Consider the following 23,749-nt stretch of genomic DNA (forward strand, 5'->3'; position numbering starts at 1 on the left):
AGGGCTCTGGTTCTATAAAAAGACAGTATTGGTCTTCTAATCTTATGGTCAGAATACTTACGTTCAAAGGCTTATTTTCCTGATTAGTCACTAGAGGTTTCTCAGCTTGAAAAGATATTTGGGCTCTTACTTTGGTCAAGATGTCCCTTCCTAACAGGGGTGTAGGGCATTCCGGTATAATGATGAACGAGTGACTTACTCTTCCTACTCTTAAGTCTACTGCTCTTTGGGTGGTCCATGCATATTGTTTCTGGCCTGTAGCTCCAATCACTCAAGACTTTTTGCCAGAGAGAGGGCCCTTGTCTTTAGTTAATACAGAATGTTGAGCACCGGTGTCTACTAGGAACTCAACGGGTTGCCCCTCCACTTTCAGAGTTACCCTGGGCTCGGGGAGGGGTTCCGAGCCCCGTCCTCCCTAATCTTCATCTTCTAGCATAGACAACACTTTTTTTGGAGGCTTCTCCAGTGGCTTTTTAGGGCATTCTTTCACCCAATGTCCTTTCTCTTTGCAGTATGCACATTGATCTTTATCTAAAGGAGGCCGGTTGCCCAGGTACCCTGCCTTACTAGTTCTACTACTAGAGGGCGGGCGTCCCTTACCTTCTACTACTGCGGCCAAGATTTTTGTTAAATTTCTCTCATGCTTCTTATTCTCCTCTTTACTTTCTTTTTCCTTTTCCTTCCTTAATTCCTTCTCTTCCTCAGTCTCTCTCTTATGATAAACTTTCTCAGCTTCTTTCACCAAATCTCTCAACGACAAATCCTGTAAGCCTTCTAGTCTCTGAAGCTTCTTTCTAATATCAGTCGCTGATTGCCCAATAAAGGCAAGAGCCACTGAAGCACTGTGTTCTTCAGAAGTGGGGTCAAAGGAGTATACCGCCTGAAGGCTTCCATCAGGCGTCCTAAGAACACTGCGGGTGCCTCAGCGGCTCCCTGACTAACCTCTCTTACCTTGGCCAAATTGGTGGGGCGCCTTGCAGCCCCGCGAAGACCTGCCACCAGAGCCTGGCGATAGATGGTTAGTCGCTCCCTACCTTCTGGAGAATTAAAGTCCCAGTTGGGTCTGGTCAGTGGGAACCCCCTTTCTATATCGTGAGGATGTTGCGACGGTCGTCTGTCAGCTCCAGGCACGTTCTTTCGTGCTTCCAGGAGGATCTTTTCTCTTTCTTCCGTGGTGAAGAGTACCTGAAAGAGCTGCTGACAATCATCCCAAGTGGGCTGGTGAGAGAACATCAGGGACTCTATCAGTCCCATTAGTCTCTGCGGTTCCTCTGAAAAAGGAGGGTGGTTAGCTTTCTAATTATATAAATCGGCAGAGGAGAATGGCCAGTATTGCAGAGATTGGAAAGGCGGGTCTCCTTCCTCCCCAAGAATGGGGGCCCCATAAGACCTGAGGGGAAAAATACCTGATGGGTCCAATGCGGCCCCTCGGCGCCGCCGAGTTCCCTGGGCCTTTCCCAGGGCTGGCCCCGATGCCTCGGTACCAGAGGCTAGAGGCATCGGAGTTGCCAGGGCCGGAGGCACTGGGGCCTCGGCTGCCGGGGCCTCGGGCGCCGTGGCAGTGGCAGGAGGGTAAGGAGGGGGATCATCAACCATGAGCAAGTCTTGAGTGTCAGGGTGTATTTTGGTGGTCTCTTTCCCTTTTCCCTGAGGTTGAGCCTGAGCCAATAAGACTCGAGAGTTCGCTTTCTTTCGCACCCAGGGCTTTACCCAGGGCGGTGTATTTTCTACCAATTCTTGCCAGACCACAATGTAGGGCTGCTGATCCGGATGTCCCCGAGTTGAATTCTGGAAAACAACAGCTTTTACTGCAAGCAGAGTGGAGAGGTCAAAAGTCCCCTCCGGGGGCCATCCAACATTAAAAGTGGGCCACTCGGAGGTACAGAAAGTCTGCCACTGCCCTTTTTTAACTTTTACTGACAAGTCATGTGCCCTTGCTCTCACTTCTGTCCAATGACCTAACGTCAGGCTAAGTGGGGTCATCACGGTCTGTCTCATTGCCAGTATAACAATTATTTTACATGTAAAGGACACATAAAACAGAGACACACAGAGATTAGACACACAGCTGCCGCTTTTTGTCTTCCTCAGATTTCTGACCAAGAACCGGAAGGAATCAGTGGGCTGATACTCTTGGCGCCCAAAAACTAACTCTATCTCATCCGGTTCACTTTTGCGGAAAAACAGGTGGGAGGCCACCAGGCGTCCCTGGCCCTCCAAACTCCCCGGGGCGTCCCCCAGGGTTGCAGCCTGCGGTGCTCCAAGTACGTCTACCGACCGCAGTCGCGACCCCTTACGGGACTGGGACGGCTGCCAGACAGAGGGTACCCTTTTCAGAACTCCGACAGGTCTCACTGAAAAGCAGAACACAGAACACAGACAACTCAAGGCGCCACTAATCTTACCTCTTCCTCTAAGAACGGCTTCGGGAGTGAAGCGGGGTGAGTGCACGATCCCGGACGAGCCCCCAAATGTTGGATTCTCCCAGAGGAGAACGCCGCCCCAAATCACTCACGGAAGGCGTCTCTCGATGCAACAAGCAAGAGGAATTTATTCAGAGGCCAGCTAGCTGGGGTCCATGTGTTAGCCCGACGCAGCGGGTCTCAACAAGGACCCCGAACACACAAAGCCAGAAGTTTTTATAGCATTTTCAAAGGGGCAGTATTTTCCACAGTCACAATACAGTGTTTTTTTTTTTTTTTTTCATAGACACATAAATTTTCGGCTGACGCCTCATCCTGGGGGTCTGGTTAGATAAAATCACTTTCAGAATGTTTAGGGTAGTTCTAGCAAGATAAGCTTAACTGATTGAAGTTGGCTGACTGAAAGTCTCTACAATTAACACTGGCTGACTAACTTGTTTTTCGAAGTTCTAGTAATTTTTCTCCTTCTAGGTTAGAAAATAGTGTTTAAGCCTTTAAGATGGCTGTGCTTATGCTAACTTTTGATTCTTCAGGTTCTACAGCCTGAGGCACTGTTTGCTAAAGAGTAAGATTTTCTCACGTCTTAACTTCTTGGGTATTAAAATGCAATCTTATTTTTAAGGTGGAATCCTTCCTGCCTTTAACTGTGTTGTGAATGCCTGGGCTTACTTGCTAAATTAGTTGCCCAGTTTGCAAAATCACTTCATCAGATCTGAAGAAGAAAGACAGCACATAGGCCTGGGCCTTTTAGTATGCTAAAGAGAACCTTACACATGATTATAAATGGTTAGCATAATAAAACATTTGCTACTCTTCTTTATCTGGGGAACATTAACCTTACTTAAGCGTGATTCTAGAGCTTAATGTTTAACATAGAGTTTTAGCAGGGGGATTGCCTTGCATGCAGTTGCAGTGCTCTGACTGCAAATATCCCACCCTGCCCCCTCCGGAGGCCCTCACCCTACTCTGACCACATTCACAGTCCCTGTCTCAATAACACGTAAAACTAAAAACATACCCACAAGTCTAGCGCTAAACACATTTTATTTACTCTTCATGCATGCAGTTTTTACAGAGTAGCAAAATGAAGTTGTATTCTACCTGTGTAAAAACAATGTTATAATCACATTTATTTTTAGTCATGACTTTTAATGGTGTATATTCCATATTGATATACCATAGTCTCCAAATATGTGATTTGAAGTTTTCGAATTTTCATATTACAAAGTGCAACTACAAATGGAATTATTGAATCAAAGGCAAGGTCTTTAATATCACATATTTATATTAAAATAAATGGGATTTATTGGAATTAAAACTATCCGATTTTTTTTGTATAAACTGTGTGTAGGAAACAAATTATCCTTTGTGTTTTTTACAAATACAATAGTGTTAATAGTATCACAGTTTGCAAAGCCAGTTTGCATATTGCTACTCTTGATACAAATGTCAAGTAGCATTAACATACCACATTCACAAATGTCAGGACTTGATAAAAGCTTACCAGGAAACCCCCAAACACTGTTTTCCCCCCACCTTTGGCTTTTGAGTTTTAACACTGACATTCTTTCATAGACTGTAGCTTTGACCTGTGATTTTCTAGTAAGAAACACAGAGAGAGTAAGTGATTTCAGCTGCGCGAGGAAGAGCAGGGCTCGTCCTAGCCTTCGGTAGGCAGGTTGAGGAACAATTTTCCGGTAGCCCCCTGGGCGAGACGTCGGCCAGGTATCTGTAGACCGCAGACAGCAGCATAGACTCAAAATCCGGTTGGGTCCCTCCTCGCCCGTAGCCACTGGGGAGTTCTGCGCAAGCGCAGCAGTTGTGCGACATCCTTTGCTTACGACCGAAGCGGTGTGTTCTGGGAGTTGCTGGCGCGGTGCAGGGCTCTTAGGAACAGTTGTGCGACATCCGTCACTTACGACCGAAGCGGTTTGTTCTAGGAGTTGCTGGCGCGGTGCAGGGCTCTTAGGAACCGAACGGCTTGGGCGCGGGTAATCAGCTCCCTTTCCCGTTTCCCCACTTCTTCTAGGTTCTTGGGACTACTGTGGAACTTCCGGATCTGATGCGGGATCCTGGTCGTGGACTGCCCCACCGTGCTCCTCTACTGCTCAGGGTGCTCCGCGCCCAGGTGGGGGTGAGGGGCGGGGTCGGGGGCTGGGCTGGACTCCATCCTGGCGTCTTAGGGCTGAAATCTCCCCGGTAACTCACGGTTCTTCTTGTTTTCCAAGACTGGTATTCGGGGACTGTGACTTGCAGGGTCCGCCATGGAGCCAGAGCAGATGCTGGAGGGACAGACGCAGGTACCAGGAGGCCCTGGATTCGGGGTGGCGGTGCGCATGCAGCGGGAAGGGTGGTTGATGTCTCTGTGACCTGTGTTTTGTTTTTTAGGTTGCAGAAAATCCGCATTCTGAGTATGGTCTCACAGACAACGTTGAGGTAACTCGCCCATTTCCTGTGTGTATCTGTGCGTTTTATGAAAACTTGGGATCCATTTTTACTAGGTTGCTTTACACAACGGAAACTTTATGTGAACTGAATTGTTACAAATTATGGATAGCTTGCTGTTATTAGCGGTACTAAAACTTCGTGGTATACAGAAGTGCAAACAGGTTTTGAGTCAAGACATAGGACTTCCGAAAGTGATACAGAGAAACAAACACACATTATGGAGATTGTCAGAATCGTTTTGATTGTTGGCTATTAATGTATCTCTTGGGATATTGCTTTGGAAAAATTGCACATTAAAATTAAGAAACCTATCGTCTTTGTAGCAGAATAGTGGCCTGGTGGAGTCAACATTTGGTAAATGTTGATTTATTTTCAAGTTCATTAGCAGGTGGCCATTGGAAGCTGTAACAACACGTAGTAGCTGTAACACATGGCCTTACATGGTTAATTCAGAGAGTATTTGTGTAACATATACAAAATAATGTATAAAAATTCTTCTATAGAACTTTTTCATGTAAGTAAATAGAAATAAGAGTATTTCTTATTTCCAGTAAAAGGCTTCCTGGAATAGATGTGTATATTTTATTTAAAAAAAGGAAAGGCAGACATTACCAGTGTTGGGATAAACAAGGGCAGGCAGGAGCGTTTCCAAGAAGGCTAATAATAGTAATAACTGCTAATTTTCTTCAGTAGTTTTACTATGTACCAGGCACCCACCTGAGTAATTTGCATATGTTGTGTCTTCAGCCCTCTAAGGCTCAGAGAAGTTGAGTAACTTGTCTAAGGTCACCAGGAAGTAAGTGGAGAGCTTGTGTATTAAACTTAGGTTGACATTTTTGTGGTACAATTCTGTTGCCCATCCTAACCAATTCCTGGAGTTCACTGGGATGTGGAATGGCTACTCTGTGCCTATTAAGTTGCTAGAAATGTTTATTAGTTTGATAGCAGTATTAAGAAGAGAATCTGTCTCTTTTCAATGTGTAGTTTATAACTGAACTGATAGGTTTTGAGTCAAGAGATTGGACTTCTGAAAGTGATACAGAGAAACAAACACCCATGGAGATTGTCAGAATCGTTTTGCTTGTTGGCTATTAATGCATCTCTTGGGATATTGCTTTGGAAAAACTGCACATTAAAATTAAGAAACCTAAGAAACTGATACACTGAATCAAGTGAAGACACTCTGCACCTACCCTGTATACTTTGTATACAAAGGCAGTGCTGTGACGGTAGAACAGTGATACACAAATGCCTTTTCTCAAATCCTCAGACCAGTTTCCATGGGAAGTGAGAAAAATGAGAGTGGAGTTTGATAATGACACATCACTTGGTGAATGTTCTTCCTGTGTCTATAATTTTAAAATGCCCATTCTTTTTTGAATTGATAGTGATAGTAAAATAATAATTATGTTTGTTTGTTTTTAAGTTTTTACTTGGCAAACAGCATTATTTAACAACCCTATGTTACATTGTGTTATTTCTAATTTACTTGTTTTTGGTATCTGCAAGTCTGGATACCAGTACTCTACATTTGTTGCTTCTTTTTTCTCTTATGATTCCATTTTATTTCTTTTATTGGCTCCTTACAAGTTTTTTTAGGTGGTTGTTTAAGGTTTAACTTCACAATTTACCTTCAAGTGGTATATATATATTTACATGTATAGTATGAGAACCTTACAATAGTATTCTTCCATTTCCTTTCTCCTGGCCCTTGGACTATTGTTATATATTTTACTAATGGATATATTGTAAACCCTGCAGTTAATTATTTTTATTATTTTTAAAAAAAGTCAATTATCTTTAAAGAGATTTAAACAATGAGAGGAGTATGTCCTATCTACCTACATATTTACCATTTCTGGGCTTTTCATTATTTTGTGCAGATCTAAATTTCCACCTTGTATCATCTTCCTTCTACCTCAAGGGCTTCTTATAACATTTCTTCTGGTGCAGACCTGTTGGTAAATTCTTAAGCTTCTGAATGTCTGAAAAAGTCATTATTTTGTGTTTGTTGTCGAGATATTTTTTGCTGGGTATAGATTTGCTCCACTGTCAAATCTGCTATCATTTCTGTTTTTCCTTCTCCATACTTTAATGTCTTTTTATGCTTATAAGATTTTATTACAGATTTTAAATGGCTTGATTATGATGTGTCTTGGTGTAGCTATTTTAATTTTTATGTTTCTTGTGCTTGCTAGTCATTGAGTTTCTTGGATCTGTGGGTTTAGAGTTTTCATTAAATTTGGTAAAATTTTAGCCATTATTTCTTCAGATATTTGCAGTTATTTTGTTAACTTAATTTACCTGTGCTTTCCTCTGTCGTCTTGAATACAGGGAATAAGAAATGGTTCAGTGGTGTTGCCTATTCTGTCATCTGTATCTTTTCTGGGTTTGTTTCTGTGGATTTTTTTCCCATTATGAGTAGTATATTCCTGCTTTTTTGCCTACCAGGTAATTTTTTACTGGAGGTGTGGCATCGTAAATTTTGCCTTGTTGGGATACTGGTTATTTCTGTATTCCTTTAAACATTCTTAAGCTTTTTACCTAGGTCACGGTGAAATTACTTGGAAACAGTTTGATCTATTTGAGGTTTACTTTTGAGCTTTGTTAGGTGGGATCAACCAGCCTTTTGGTTAGGTCTAATTTCTTCCACTCATATATTCTACCCAGTGCTTCATGTTTTATAGGTTTTCCCATTCTGGCTCACAGGAATATAACTATTTCTGGCCTTGTGTGAACTCCAGGGATTGTGTTTCCTGCTCTTTCCAGGTAGTTTTGTCCTCAGCCTTGGGTAGTTGCCCTACATCTGTGCACTGATACTCACCTGAAGACCAGAAGGCAGTTTCTTTAGTTTCTTCCTCTGCTGCTCTCTTCTCTCCATGCAACTCTCCTCTTCAGTACTGAACCTTGCAAATTCTAGTTATCTTGATCTCCCTGGATTTACAACTCTCTGCTCAACTTAGGGAGACTGCTGGTTTCTGCTTGGGTTCTCTCTCCCTGCATCGCCTCCTCCAAGTTCTCCAAGCAGAAAGTAGGAAGCTGGAGCAATCATAGCGCCTGCTTAATTTTTTTCCATTTTTGTGATCACTGTTACATACTATTAACAGCTTATTTTTATTTATTTATTTTTTTGGTGGTAGTTTGGCTATATATATATGTATGTATGTATGTATGTATTTTTTTTAAGGTTAATTCAGTATTTAAAATTGGCACATAGTAGACAGTCAATGTTTGAGTGAAATAAATGACAGGATTTGATCAAGGAATTTTTTGTAAAATGTATAGGAGTTGCTTAGGCACTGCTGTTTCTTATTAAAGGCTTTGGAATGCCACGTAACTTTTTAGTTTTTACCATTTATGGATATTAGCTATTAAAATTTACTGATAAACAATAAGTTTCTTACTCTGGGCAAATAAGTAGCTATTTTATACATTAATAAATATAGAAAATGATGTTGAAAAATCATAAGCAAAACTAGATTAGTTGTCTGCCATAGTTGTGGGAATTGTCTTTGGAAACCATGGTATATATGTTGTAGGTGTGTAATTAAATTTTTTTTCTCACTTTTTACAAAATAAAATTAAGTGTAAAAATATAAAGTCTAGAAAAATGTTTTTGTTGTTGACTCATTTATATCAATTTGAGTATGATTGAAGTGGAAGTTCATTTAAATGAAAGTGTTCTTAATAGTGTTTTGTTTTTTAATAGCCACTTATTTCTAAATTTCTAAAGTGGTAGATTTGCTTAAGAAAGCAAAGTTTCAGTGAAGTAGTTTTGATGCTCTGGATGTCAGCTGAATCTATGTGAAAAGCCCAAAATTTGAGAGTTCTTAGGAGGAGAGAGGATAATTAATTATTTCCTAAACATTGTTTAAATATCACATCAATGATCCTTTTCATAGTAGTCATTTCTGGTTTTTTGGCTATTGTTTGCTTAGTATTTTTTCCTGAATCTCTTCACTTTTAAAAATCACTGATGCATTTCTTTAAAAAAGAAACATGACATAAATGGAAAAGCATTCTCATTGTGATAGAGGGTAACCATAAAAATGAAAATAGTGAATACAAAACATGGTAATAAGGTTTAGCTAGATTCTTTTGCCAGTGGAAGGCTCTGAGCCTGAAGTATCCTCTCTCTTAAGAAAGTTTAGCAAGTGTTACAGAAGTTAAAGTTAAAGGTATAGTAGTACCGAACTCAAGACTTTTTCCTTGATATTAAAATAATTGAAACAGGGTTCACTTTCTCACTGTGATTCAGTGCTACTTAGGGTCATAGCCAGATATTTTGAAGGACACTGTAGGAAGGTGTTCTCATGAAAAAAGAAAAAAGGACTTGTATTGATTCCTAAAAAGGCAGACAGGGAGAAAGAGTAGGATCTGGAAATATGACATTAAAAAAATGAAATACAGACATACCTCACTTTATTGCTTTTCATTTTATTGGGTTTTGCAGATGATTGCATTTTTTTTACAAATTGAAGGTTTATTGATACCTTTGATAAAGTCTATAGACACCATTTTTCCAACAGCATTTGCTCACTTTGTGTCTCTGTGTTACATTTTGATAATTCTCGGAATATTTTAACTTCTTCATTATCATATTTATTACAGTGATCTGTGATCAGTGATATTTGATGTTGCTATTGTAATTGTTTTGGGGCACCATGAACCACACCCATATAAGACAGTGCACATAATGTGTGTGTTCTGACTGTTTCATCAACTGGCCATTCCCCATTTCTCTCCCTTTCTTTGGCCTCTCTATTATGTGAGACACAATATTGAAATAAGGCCAGTTAATAACCCTGCAATGGCTTCTAAGTGTTCAAGTGAAGGGGATAGTGTCATGTCTCTCACTTTAATTCAAAGGCTAGAAATGATTAAACTTAGTATGGTAGGCATGTTGAAAGTTAAGATAAGCAAAATGCTAGGCTTCTTGTGACAATTAGCTAAGTTGTGAATGCCAAAAAAAAAAGGGTCTTGAAGGAAATTACAAGTGCTGTTTCAGTGAACATATGAATGATAAGAAATGAAACAGCCTTATTACTGGTATGGAGAAAGTTTTAGTGGTCTGTATAGAAGATGAAACTAGCCACAACACTTCGTAAGCCAGGGTCTAATCCCGAAGCAAGGCCCTAACTCTCTTCAATTCTGTGAAGACTGAGAGAGATGAGGAAGCTGCAGAAGAAAAGTCTGAATCTAGTTGGTTCATGAGCTTTAAGGAGAGAAGCTCGCTCTCTAACCTAACAATGCAAAATGAAGCAGCAAGTGCTGATGTAGAAGCTTCAGCAAGTTAACCAGAAGATCTAGCTAAGATAGTTCATGAAGGTGGCTACAGTAAATAATGACTTTCATTGTAGATGAAACAACTTTTATATTGAAAGCTGCCATTTATGACTTCCATAGCTAGATAGAAGTCAATGTATGACTTCAAAGCCTCAAAGGACAGGCTGACTATTAAGGGTTACTGCAGCTGGTGATTTTACATAGAAACTAATGCTCGATTCCCATTCTGGAAACCCTCAGGCCCTTAAGAATCTACTTTGCCTGTGGTCTATAAATGGAAGGCTGATGACAGCACATGTTTACAACATGTACTGAATATTTTGAGCCCACTTTTGGACCTAATGCTCAGAAAAAAAGATTCCTTGCACAATATTACTTCTCATTGACAATGCATCTATTCCCCCAAGAGCTCTGATAGAGATGTACAATAAGATGAATGTTTTTTTCATGCCTGCTAACACAACATCCATTCTGTAGCCATGGATCAAGGAATAATCTTGACTTTCAAGTTTCAGTATTTAAGAAATACATTTTGTAAGGTCATAGGTGCCATAGATAGTGATTCCTCTGATGTTTCTGGGCCACATAAATTGAAAATCTTCTGGAAAGTATAAACTATTCTAGATGCCATTACGAACATTCATGATTCGTGGAAAGAGGTCAAAATATCAGTATTAATAGGAGTTTGGAATAAGTTGGTTCCAGTCCTCATGGATGACTTTGAGGGGTATGTCAGTAGAGGAGGTAACTGCAGATGTGGTGGAAATAATGAGACCTCGAATTAGAAGTGAAGCCTGAAGATGTGAGTGAATTGCTGCAATGTCATGATAAAACTTAAACACATGTGCAGTTGCTTCCTATGGATGAGCAAAGAAAATGTTTTTTTTTGAGATGGAATCTACTCCCGGAGAAGATACTGTAAGTATTGTTGAAATGACATTAGAGGATTTAGAATATTATGTAAACTTAGTTGATGAAGCAGTGGTAGGGTGTGAAAGAATCGACTCCAGTTTTGAATGAAGTTCTGCTGTGTGTAAAATGCTATCAAACACCATCATATACTACAGAGAAAAAAAAATTGCTTATGAAAGAAGAGTCAGTCAATGCAGCTATACCAAGAAATAGCTACAGCCACCTTAACCTTAAACAACCACCACCTAATCAGTCAGCAGCCCTAAACACTGAGGCAAGACCCTCCATCAGCAAAAATACTAAAACTCGTGGAAAGCTCAAGTGATGAGCTTTTAGCCTTTTTAGCAATAAAACATTTTTAAGTTCAGGTATATACTTTTTTTTTAGGCATAATGCTATTGCAGTCTTAGTAGGCTATAGTACTGTGTAAAGATAACTTTTATTGGCATTGGGAGAAGAAAAAATTAATTTGACTTTCTTTATTGCAATATTAGTTTTATTTGCTGTGGTTTGGAGCTGAACCTGCAATGTCTCTGAGGTATGCCTGTATTATACGTTCGAGAGAACTTTGAATGAAATTTAGAGATGGGTCTGATTTTATTGTGGCAGAAAGATTTGCAGTTCAATACCAGCTTTCTAGTCATTAATTTACCTTCTATTAGTGTTAAATTTCCATTAGTTTTTGCTCTGCACTCAGAACAATCTAGTTATTTGTAATATTCATCCATGTGTTTGAATTCACTAGAGGATAGTAGAAAATGAGAAGATTAATGCAGAAAAGTCATCAAAACAGAAAGTGGATCTCCAGTCTTTGCCAACTCGTGCCTACCTGGATCAGACAGTTGTGCCTATCTTATTACAGGGACTTGCTGTGCTTGCAAAGGAAAGGTAAGAAACTAGTGTCTGCAAATGGAGTTATAAGAAAAAAGTAAAAAGAGGACTTCTCTAATGGAAATAATATTAGTTATGTATAATTATTTTTTACTATATACTGAATTTATATTAACATTTTTTAGAAATAAGCCAGCCATAATCTCAATTCAGACATTTTCATTTTTTTCTACTAGTTTTAGATCATACGCATACTTGTAAAGATTTGTAATTGTGTACCTGTAATTTTATATCTTTTTATTAACATAAAACTTTTTCCATATCTCTGCATAGCCTTTGTGATTATAATTTAAATCATAATAACACCATAGTTAACTTAGCCATTTTCTCATTGTTGATCGTTTAGGTCCAGTTTCTCAGTCACCAAGCAGTTTATCTGTTTTCATGCCTCTTGTTTTTGTTTAATTAAAGTTCCCAAGAGTTGGTTTCCTAGTTCAAAGGACATGACTGTTATATGTTTAACACTTGATATCATGTTTCTGCCCAAAAGTTTATCCTTAAAATTCTTCCAGTATCATTATAGCTTCAACTTTGAGTGTTACAAGCTTTTTGGTCAAGTTGTTTTAATTTATGTTTTATTATTAGTGAGATTACAGTTTTTCTTTTTTTTGTACATGTTCCCCCCCACCAGTAATTCTACCTAAGTTCTTTTTGTAAAAACAGATGCAATAAGAGTTTTTAAAAACGTAGTATTAGTCAACATTTGTTAGATATAAATTACATTTTACTCAATGAATAATAACACTAGAGCAAACTAACGTAACTTGATAAATAACTTGATGGAAATATGTCTCATCTTACAGTGACTTTCTGATTTAGAATAGGTATTAATTAGCTTGTGTAAAAATGAAGTGAATAAACATTAAATAATTGTTTTAGAGTACATATTTATAAAACTGGGTTTATGACTGCAAGATCTTCTTGGCTCTACTACTGAGAATTAAAATACGGGCATCTTTTATGTTTTTTTTTTTGTTGTTTGTGTTGTTATTTCTCTAAAGAAGGCTAATATGTTAGAAGTTCTAAGTACTAATGCCAGATGAAAAAATATGAATTTCCACGTAACATGGTAAGAGTAAGTACAATTTTAAAGTAAGGAGGTCTGGCAAAATAATCAACTTAACAGTAAATAGTATGTGAAAAATGCTGTCTATGTCTAGCAAGTTCAAAGTGCTAAGGGGATGTTTTGACATCACTGTAAATCAGTTTTAAATATGCCTTTTCATCGTAGGGTTTAAAGTAGATGTTACCACCAACTTTTGATCTTTGGACTGGTTTTTTTAGTAAGAATAATTTATGTAAAAGTGATAAACATGAAATAACACCTCTTTATGAAATTTTTTCCAGTTTTATTGAGAAATAATTGACATTAATCACTGTATAAGTAATATGTACAGCATGATGGTTTCATTTACATGTATTGTGAAATGATTGTCTCATAGGGTTAGTTAGTAGCCATCATTTCATACAGACACAATAAAAAGAAAAATGAAATTTTCTCCTTATAAGAATTAGGATCCATTCTCTTAACAACTTTCCTATATATCATGTGGCAGTGTTAACTATAGTCATCATATTGTACATTATATCCCTAGTACTTATTTATCTTATAACTGGAAGTTTGTATCTTTTAACCACCTTCCTCCAATTCCCCTTCCCCCCACCTCCTAATTTAAAATTAGTTTTCACTTCTTAGGTGTGTTTAAATGTTTGAAGAGAAATGTAAGTGACTCTTAAAAAAGAAATAGAACAAAACTTACTTGTCCAAATGAGTACTTCTTCCTGTGATTAGTCAGTTCAGGAGTTCACCTTGTCTCAGTGATGTTACAGCCACTTTTCTATATTGTTTTTATACTCTTCTGGAAGGATAATACTTAGACATGAAATTTTGCCTATCACAGGTGTATACCTTGATGAATTTTCAGAAACCAAACATCCATATAACTTGCCCTCAGATCAAGAAATCGAACACTGCCAGCACCCCAGAAGCTTCCCCTGTGAACCCTTCAAGCTGTTATTCCCCCTGGGTAATCAACTGTCAGTACATTTTTGAAACTTGTACTTCAGAATTGAGTTCATTACTAGGTTTAAGCCATATAAAAATTTTAGTCTCTTTATATTACATTGTTGGCTAACTTGATTGCTTATGTCATTCACTGTTATTTACTACAAATGGCCCTTGAGTGTACGATGAAAAAGTTAAAAAGGAGAATTTTCATTTTGAAGTAATACATTTAAAGTAACATCCAGAATACAAATTTCTAAATTTTGGATTTTTTTTCCCTTACAGACCACCAAATCCCATTGAATTTCTAGCATCGTATCTTTTAAAAAACAAGGCACAGTTTGAAGATCGAAACTGACTTATTGGAAAGAACAGGAAAATTTGTTTTCTACTGTAGATTTAGGTGATTAAGAGGCAGCTTTAATTGCCATGATTCCCCCCTGCCCCACCTTTTTGGAAGCATAAGAACCTTGAGGACAACAGAACTTATTTCTGGAATTGCAGAAGAAAACATATCACCCTTACTTTGATTTAATCACCATAGTTATTTAATGAGTGGTATTCTGTGCAATTTTTTTCTTAGATTGTCTTTAACTTTGTTTTTAAAATGATCTTCAAAATAAACTGTTAAAATGTCATTATTTTAAAATAGTTTTTGTTCTATATGACAGATATTTTATGATTCAGTTGCTTTCATGAATTGCTTCTTTCTCGTATCTTAGAATGCTACAGTTTGAAAATATACCAGAGTCAAGCTGAATATAAAAAAATCTCAGCTACTTTTTCTCAGCATTGTCACTGGATCTCTCAGAGTGTGGGATCTGGGCATCTTCAGCTTTTAACAAACATCACATATTATTCTGTTGCACAATAAAGTTTGGAATACTGATAAAAGCATTGCAGAGGGTAAAATATCCTCCCATGCAACCAACTTTTATGGTAATAATACAGTAATAGCTATCATTTATTGCAATTCTATGGGCCAGGCACAGTTCTGTTACACTTAAATTATCTCTAATATGGCAGCCCTGCAAAGTAGATACTACTATTCCCATTTTGCAGATGAAGAAACAGATTTGGAGAGGTTAAGTGACTTGCTCAGGACCATACTGCTGGTAAGTGCTTGAATGGGCATTCAGACCCAGTCCTACCAATGTGTTCCAGATGGCTAACTGCTACATTGCTCTCTCCTGTGCTTAAAATTCTGGGGGGAGGAAAAATCAATTGCCCTTCTGTGTGTATAGTAGAAGCCCTTTTACCTGGCTAGTGTAACAAAGTGAGTCTTAGTAGGGAGTCATAAATGACATTGAATACTTAAAAATTTTTAAAAACACCTACATTTACTTGGTAATATTTTGATTTCAGTTTTTTCTCTGGGTAAGGGTCATTTGGAATTCTGTATCATTTTTCTTCTGCAAACCACTCCTCTATTATGTGGTCTAAAAATTTCAGTTTCAGATTTTTGGAAAATAGAGTAAGATTTTAGATACTTAAGTAATTTATAGAATTCTACACTTAATTCTTGATTTTTTTTCTAGTCTTCAGTCACCTCATCTGCTTCTAATTTGACAGTTTTTATTGAATCATTTGAAAGCATTCCACCTAATTTTTATACACACATCTTTTGCATTACTTGTATTTCAGTAGTTTATGTAGTATTTAATTAAACTATGTAATGGCAGTACTAGTACAACTGATATAAATAGGTTGGAGAACACAATTGACCCGTGTAGTTATACACAAAAACCTGGGAGGAGAGTGCAATAGTGTGAGAGTTCCCCAAAAAAGTGTAGTCTACCAGCTTCAGGAGTCCAAGCTTGTGGCCATTGTTAGTGTATTTTAGTATGGAAATGGAGAACATCACTTACTCCAGTAAGTTAGTTAGGTAAAAAGCACTCTACTTATACTTTGATATACAATACTTTGATGAGGTATTTTATGTGTAGCTGACCACTATAATATAGAAGCAGTTCCTACTTTGACCACCTAATGGGGAAGATACTGCTTACTAAACAAGTACATAAGTAGAGTAAAAAGTACTGTATCTTATAGAGTGAATTCTTGAATTATGTTGAATTATGATAGGTGGTTTAGTGGGAGGCCCAGTAGAGTAAATTAGGAATAGAATCATAGAGGAAATAGAGACCTTGAATTCAAAAATATCAAAGTACAGTTGACCCTTGAACAGCCCAGGTTTGAAGAGAATACGTACACTTGTATGCAGATTTTTTTCAATAAGTCATTGGATAATTTTTTGGATATTTGTGACAATTAGAAAAAAATTCCTTTCTCTAGCATTATTGTAAATACAGTATATAATACATATACAAGATAGGTATTTTATACATATGTCTTAACTTTATATTATCAGTAAGGCTTCTAGTCAACAGTAGGCCATTAGCAGTTAAGCTTTGGGGGAGTCAAAAGTTACATGTGGATTTTTTACTGTAAGGAGGGGTTTGGCAACCCTGAGCCCAGCATTGTTCAAAGGTTCCTGTAATTTGGATAGGACACTACCTATTTCTGAGGAACCTTTGAGAAGAGTTACTGAACCTTTGTTTAAATCTCATTTAAGAGAAGGTAGGTGGAATTTAAGATTGATAACTTCCTATAAGAAACATGATAGAATAGTTTAGAGACAGTATAAAATAGTATAGCCAGATATTTTCCTGGACTGGATTCCAAAAAGGTCTTAACAAATTGGAGGCCTCAAAGATACCATCAAATGGTAGAAATGAGGGACAAAAGATGAACGGTGTAAATGATATCACTGAGAATCCACTTGTTGAAAAATCTCTAGATTTAAATTAGGTAAGTAGGGAAGTAATATAATAGTGGAAAATTGGTCACCAGAGATAAAAGGGACAGTCAATAATGAATAATGATTTTCTTAAAAACAAAAAACAAGAAACTTGTCAGCCTTTAAGAGAAAGTTTAAATCTTTTGACTCAATTATTTCATTTGTGGGAATCTTAAAAAATACAAACAATAAACTTGAAAAAAAAGCTTTATGTATAAAAATTTATTCCAAAAAAAAAGGAAGTGGACACATTTACATTGTATAAGAATCATTAAGTATGTAAAGTACATAGCCCAGTGTTGGGTACATAGTAAATGTTTAGTAAATGTTACATATTAACTTTGGTTTCTAAAAAAGAAGGGGGTAGTCAGTTGATGCTAGGTTAGAGTAAGCTGTTAATGGAAATCAAAAGTGTATCTTTATGCTACACTCTTGTCTCAACCTTGATTTGTTCAAAATCAAGTGATGTGTGGTATTATCATTATAGAATATTTTTCTTACACAGGGCTTTTAGTAATTAGAGGACTCAAATGTCAGCTTTGGATAAGTAAAATCTGAAAATGGTCAACTTAATATTTCCATGTAGATTCCAAAAATTGAGCCTAAAGATGTAAATAAATTAAGCTTTTTGTTTGGGTAGTTTATTTATATGGCACACAATTCAAAAGATACACAAAGGTGTACATTGAAAAGGTTAAATCTTTTGTCCATCCTTGTATCTCAGCCACTCAAATAATTACTGTTACCAGTTTGTTTTTCCTTCTAGAAGGATTCTGTGTATATAAAAGTGTATGAGAATATAAGTACTCATTTTCACACAAATGGTGGCATACTTCATACATTGTTGTGCAGTTTGCTTTTTTCATTTCTGGGGGAGTTCCTTCCATACCAGTATATAACACCACCTCATTCTTTTAATGGGTACATATGTATGGATGTATCATTTTAACAAGTCTCATATTGATGGACATTGTGGTGGTTTCTAGTCATTTGCTGTTACAGACTGATGCAATGAATTTGTGATGTGCTGTTTCAGAAGCTATGTTGGATTCTGGGACTGCTGGTGCATTATTTATTGAAGTCCGTCCTTAAGACTTTCTATTAATGAAGATTTCTTCTTTGCCCTTCAGTATGAATATTTATGGAGTGTCCAACTCAAATCGCTAATGGATATATGGAAATTGTTAATAATATGGGACTTATACAGTTGTGCCAAATAGGCTTCCCTGGGGATATGAAATGAGTATATTTTGCATTATATGGATCTTTCTTAATTTAGGGGAGGTGGTGAAGTGAAAATTTCAATTTAATTTTTTAAATCAATCTATCCTTGAATAAGGCAGCCAGAATAAGATGAACAAGATGACTAGTGATGAGATACATTGAGCGCTTTCTAGAGATAATAGATGATTTTCTAACCTTTCACTTCAGTTGGCATTGTGGTCTTTGATGTGTTTGATAAGAAATCTGACGAAAGAAGTCTCCAACTGAGCATTTTAATGGGAGGAAGAAGTTTGATTTTAAATTAGATTTAAAACAGCTTATAAATTGTTTTCACATATCTACTTAATGATTCTAACACCAAGCCTGTGTATTAGATATTACTGCTGTTTGCCTTTGACAGATGAGGAAACAGGCTTGAATAGATTAAATTACTAAATGCCCATGATCTCACAGCTGATGAATGACAGAACCAGGACTGAAATCTGGCTTTCTAATTTGGTATGCCTGAAATATGTAGCTTTCTTAGGTAGTTCATTGTCCCTTCTCTCCCTTTTTTGGCCATAGAATCAGAATCAGCAATAATTAACTTCAAGAGCTATCTGTCATCAATACCAGTATAAATCATATTAACAGTTTCCTTTTCTTGAAATTTACAGTGAAATGTTTATTGTTTTATTAGTTACCGTTGAGTTTTGGTACTTCAGGAAGAGTACCATAGAACCAGAACTCCAGCTTTCCCACCCTAAGTTGACTACCTGGCATGTGTTTTTTTTTTCCTGCATAATATCTTAATATTTGGGCAGGTTAGTGGTGGAGTGAGAGGGTTAAAACTTGAGTGAAAAAATACCTAAATTCAGTGGAGATTTTTTAATCTAATAACTGTAGAAAAAGTATGAAAGTGTTTCAGTAACTGATTAGGCTTTAGGATTGGGATCTCACACAGAGCCTTGAAACAAGTTGAAAATGAAGAGAGGTGGGAACAGAGCAGTACTTAAAAAAAAAATGTGTACTATGGCGCAAGGGGAACGATTATTAGGCAGCCAGTTGTTTGCTTTGGATTCTTCAAGGGGAACCATTTAGTATGAAACTCAAATATAACAGTTTTATATTTTTAACCCCAAATCTTTCATTGAAAACATGAAACTTTCTCACTCTACAGTTTTAGAATGGTCTACTTCATAACACTTCCTCAGAGGTCCAAAATACCCTACTTTGCTGTGATTCTAATATGCGTTTAAAGAAATTCTTTGTTCCTGACAGCTACATGGAACTCTGGGATTTTTAAGGCCGGGGCGGGGAGGGGGGTTGAAAGTAATGTTTGTTGTATGCCTACTCTATTAGGCTCTTAGTATTTATTAACTCATATTCCTAGGGACACCACTAGAGTACTGTTGTATCCATTTTACAGATGAGAATAGCTGAGGCTAGCATAATCACTCTTTGGTCTAGGTAGGGAGTTAGACATGCCACCTACATTACTACAAAACATGAAATATGCTTAAGTGCTTAAACGATGTCCAAGCCACAAGTAGGTGGTATGAGTGGCCCTGTGAAGCAAAAACTAGCATTTGCACAACAGGCACACATGTGCCTGTTTCTGCAAATAAATTTCCCAACGTGGCCACAGACGGGTGCGAATCCACTAAGGACTCCCGGGTGTGATGGGGGGACGAACCGGACAATCCTCGTGGAAAGCCGCATCCGAGCGTCCTCAGTATTCTACATGTACGGAAGTTGGCTAGGGTCGGGGGGCTTGACCTGCGGCTGCGTCCTGCTCCCCGAGCCCTCCCCGCTTTCAGCCGCTGCTGCCGCTAAATCCCGGAGAGTGGAGCGTTCACGTTGAGATTCCTCGGCGGGCCTGACAGTGGCTGCTGGGCATGCTCAGTGGGCAGGACCCGTTAGGAGTGGCGAGTAAGGAAGCGTTGGCTCCTCTCCGGTCTGCCTTTCCCGGTTCAGGCCCCGGCCCTGGGCTTTCGTGAGCGCCGGGCTGCAGCCGCCGTTGCCTCCTCGCGGGGCCACTCGGCCCCAGAGGCCGTCTGGCCTGTCCGGTTTCCGCCGTTAACCTCGCAGCGCGGCTGGAGGAGGGGCGGGGCCGGGGCCCGCGGGCCAGCGGCCGGGCGGGCAGAGGGCCCTGCCGGGGGTGGGGTGGGTGCGGGGAGTCCCGCGGGGGGTGGGGGGAGGGGGCGGGCGCGGTGTCACGGGGGTGGGGTCACCGGCGGTGGCTTGGGGAGGCCGACCGGGCGGGGAGGGGTCCGTGGGGGCTGCTTGGCGGAACCAGCCCCGGCTGCGGAGCAGCGGCGACTCCGGAGGCCGGGGCCAGAGCTTTCCGGGCTTCGGGGAGGCCGCCGCGGGCCCCATCTTCCGGCGGTCGCCGGAGTTTGTGGTGATTGTTGCCGCCGCCGCCGCCGCCACCGCCCCCGCTGCCATCTCCTCCTCCTGGGCCGCCGCCGCCTCCTCCTCTTCCTCCTCCTCCTGGGCCGGGCAGATCCCCTCCCCGCTGCCGCCTCCTCCTGGGCTGGGCCCGCGGTGTCTCGTCCCCTCGCGGAGCCGCTCCTGCCGCCGCCGCCGCCGCCTCCTCATTCATCCTCGTGCACCATAGGCGGCACAGGCACCAAGATGTCCAACCGAGTGGTCTGCCGGGAAGCCAGTCACGCCGGGAGCTGGTACACAGCCTCAGGTAGGGCCCCGGGCCGGCCGGCCCGCCCGCCTGCCGCCGCCACCTGGCCCTGCGCCCGGCCGGCCGAGGTCGGCGGCCCGGCCCCGCGCGGCAGCGGGAGGCACCAGGGCGCGGACGGCCGCCGGCCGCGGGCCGCGTGGGGAGGGAGCGGGCGGGAGTCCGGCCTCGTCGCCTCCCCCACCCGGGCGCATCCCGCCGGGCCGCCCTGGCCGGCCGCCCTCGCGCTCACCCCGGAGTTGGGCGAGAGGGAGAGTTGCCGCCTAGGCAGCCTGTGCCCTCCCTCGGGAACAGGCGGGAGGAAAGAATGTGCTCCGGGACCCGAGCCTGCTTGTCGCCTCCTCCGGTTCCCGGGAAGCGGGCGGCCGACCGCTGCCACCCGGGAGGACGGTTTGCCCGGCGCGGGAGCCGCGAGACCCCCCGCTCTCCTGCCAAGCGAGGGACGCGCTTTCCTTTCCTCCCCGCGGGCGGTGCGAGTGCTCTCAGTGTCAGTGTGCACGCCGGTTCTGCTCACCCGTCTCCTGGCAGGAAATCTTCTCCTTTTTCTCCGGCAGTTTAGAACGAGGCAGCACTTCCCCCCTCACCTTTAAGGTGCCCAGCCTCTTGAAAGGAGTGAAGGGTAGTACTTTTTCACGTTGCCAGACCAGAGACCAGGACTCCGCCTGTGAAATCACTAAGAGGAGGGCCTTTCCTGGGATTTGCAGCTCCGTAGGTTGGGGGTAGGGTAGAAGTACTGCTGAGCAGAGGCTTGGGGTGGCCTCCCAGTTCTTTTGTCGGTGTTTTTATTGTTACTGCCTTTCATGAAGAGGGCAGCTGGAGCTGGCTGGCATCAGCACTTCCCTGAGCAGCCTCACCCGTGTCTAGTCGCTCAACACCCAGCAGGTGCTGGAACTACCCAACAAATTAGGCTAGGTTTTGACTGACTTTAGCCTTCTTTCAATACTGTCTAAAACACTTCAGAATTCTTTATGTAAGAAAGTGTAAGGACTTTCCTTTTAATAAAGCTCGTGTTAGAACGACTGTTTTCTGGAATTACTTTCAGGAATCACATTTCTGTAAGTTTACAAAGAAAGTTCCACTGTGATTCCTAATAGTTTTCAGTCATTTGGTATTGGCTTATCACTAACTAGACCTAATTTTAATCTGAATCGTATCATGTTTCTCTTTACAAATAGGTGGATTGGATAGTGACATAGTTTGTGAGAAAAGAAAGATTTGGAAGAAAATTCGTTTTTCTGAGGTTGCTAAACTAGCTCATTAAATACATGCACTTTATTGACTCACTGATGGTTTGCTGTGTTGAGACACCAAAGAATAGTGATGACTGGATTTGCAAGCCTTACAGGTAGTTGCAATTTTGTATTAAGCAAATGACACTTAATGGTTACAGTGACTTCCCTTCATGGTTCTAAAGTACTTCATAAACATTTAATCAATTTTCACAACCTGAGAATGTCAGTTAAGCTTCTCTTGTTCAACATATTGGGATGTGCCCAAGACTCTGTACTGGTCAGTGGCAGAAAGGAATCTGAGAAATGGCAGTCCTGGCTTCTGTGTTTGTCCTCCAATCAGTGTATTATTAATATTAAGGTCATCAATTGATAAAAGTTTCCAGGATTGAAAATCGCTAAGCTTTTTTCTTCAGTGTGTTTGGAAGAGTTAAAAACGTCTTGGTTCACTGTCATGGCCATCTTTTAGTTTATTTCTGTTGCTTTTTTTCTATACCTTTCTATAATGTTTGGAACTTTTTTGTTATTTACTTTTGTTACTTACTTTTTGTTATTTACTTCAAATAACACATTGCATTGAAATGGGGCAAATGATTCTGGAGGAATTGTTATAGATTCTTGAACATTCTTTGGGTAGTAAATAAAATAAGGCACACTTCAGACTTGAAAATACTTCTTTGGTAATATTCTCAAATATAAGAATTCTTTAATCCAGTTCTAAGCATTCTGTGTTATAGCTGTTTGTCAATAGTAAAGTAAAATGGACTACTTCTTTAAAATTTTAAATAACTCCTTATTTCCCTTAATTCTCAATGAAGTCAATAATGCCATTTTGATAATGTGAGTTGTCATAGAGAACCTTACTGTTTAAAAAAAAATTTAGCGTGTGGCTTGTGTATGTCTGACTTTAACTTGGTTCAGGTTTAATTTAAAGCAGTTGTGTTGTAAAAGCTTAATTTACAATTTAAAAAGAAGTGAACTGCTAATAACTTCTATATTTAATATTATCCCATTATCCTATATTGATAACGTTGATCTTTGAAAAAATTCCACTTGTGTTGTTTTCCTAGTAAACTAGTCCTAAAAATGTAATAGGAGAGAGACAGATGTATTTGTAGATTATCATTCTGTAGTATCTACAGCATTAAGATTTGTGTCCAAAGAATTAAAGTGTACAGTTACTGATACAAGTAAGGGTGAAATCTCATTTGCTTCAGTTAAATAGCTAATTCAGAAAAAAAGCGTTTATGTATGTATACACACATATGTATGCACCCATATATCTTCATTTTTTATTTACTCCTTGTTATATGCTAGATCCAGTGATAGAAGTATAAATTATTCCCTGCCCCTGAGGAATTTACAATTTATTTGAAGTAAATAATAACAGCAAATAAGTATCAAAAGTTGAGATGTACTTTTAAAAGTCCTGAGGAGGGTGGAATAACTTCAAAGTAGGATTTGAATTGTGCTTTGAAGGAAGAGTATTTGGGTAGGTTTGGAGGGGAGAGAAAAACATTGGGGATGCTGCAAAGATACAGAAACAGGTTAAATATCAGTAGGTCAATTTAATAAGAGTGGAAGGTTCATGCCAGGATGTACTTCCATCAGCCTGGAATAGTAGGTTGGAGCTAAAGTAGGGAAGCCTGTGAACTATACTTCAATAGGTTTTGACTTATTCAGTAGGCAGTCAGGACCAATGGAGAAATTTCTGAGTAGGGAACTCATGCAAGTAGCATTTTAGGAAAATTAATCTCATAGGAAGGTTAATCCTCACTTCTTTACTGGTGTACAGCAGGGATCAGCAAACTAACTATCCCCACAGCCTAAATCCACCCTGTGGCCTTTTTTTGGTAG

At 39.7% G+C, this 23,749-nt stretch overlaps 2 protein-coding genes across 7 annotated transcripts in view; both read left to right on the top strand.

The window, feature by feature from the left end:
- The first annotated feature begins 4,287 nt into the window (after positions 1-4,287).
- On the top strand, positions 4,288-14,603 carry DPY30 (dpy-30 histone methyltransferase complex regulatory subunit). 2 transcript variants are annotated; one of them, XM_036903637.2, is made up of 5 exons: positions 4,288-4,414; positions 4,652-4,723; positions 4,812-4,859; positions 11,815-11,957; positions 14,251-14,603. In XM_036903637.2, the coding sequence occupies exons 2-5, from the start codon at positions 4,688-4,690 to the stop codon at positions 14,321-14,323; spliced, it is 300 nt and encodes a 99-aa protein (XP_036759532.1). In that variant the 5' UTR covers positions 4,288-4,414; positions 4,652-4,687; the 3' UTR covers positions 14,324-14,603. The 2 variants fall into 2 exon arrangements, with proteins under 2 accessions (XP_036759532.1, XP_036759533.1); XM_036903638.2 differs by having other exon boundaries at positions 4,371-4,551.
- Positions 14,604-19,049: 4,446 nt separating this feature from the next.
- Positions 19,050-23,749, top strand: part of MEMO1 (mediator of cell motility 1) — a 125,225-nt gene continuing 120,525 nt past the window's right edge. The window contains exon 1 of one of the 5 annotated variants that reach the window (XM_036903632.2): positions 19,050-19,900. In XM_036903632.2, the coding sequence (XP_036759527.1) occupies positions 19,867-19,900 (34 nt within the window). In that variant the 5' untranslated portion in view covers positions 19,050-19,866. The other 4 variants (XM_036903635.2, XR_005028453.2, XM_036903633.2 and 1 more) reach the window with 4 other exon arrangements.

This window comes from Manis pentadactyla, chromosome 2 (genome assembly GCF_030020395.1).
Source record: "Manis pentadactyla isolate mManPen7 chromosome 2, mManPen7.hap1, whole genome shotgun sequence".
Lineage (NCBI taxonomy): Eukaryota > Metazoa > Chordata > Mammalia > Pholidota > Manidae > Manis > Manis pentadactyla.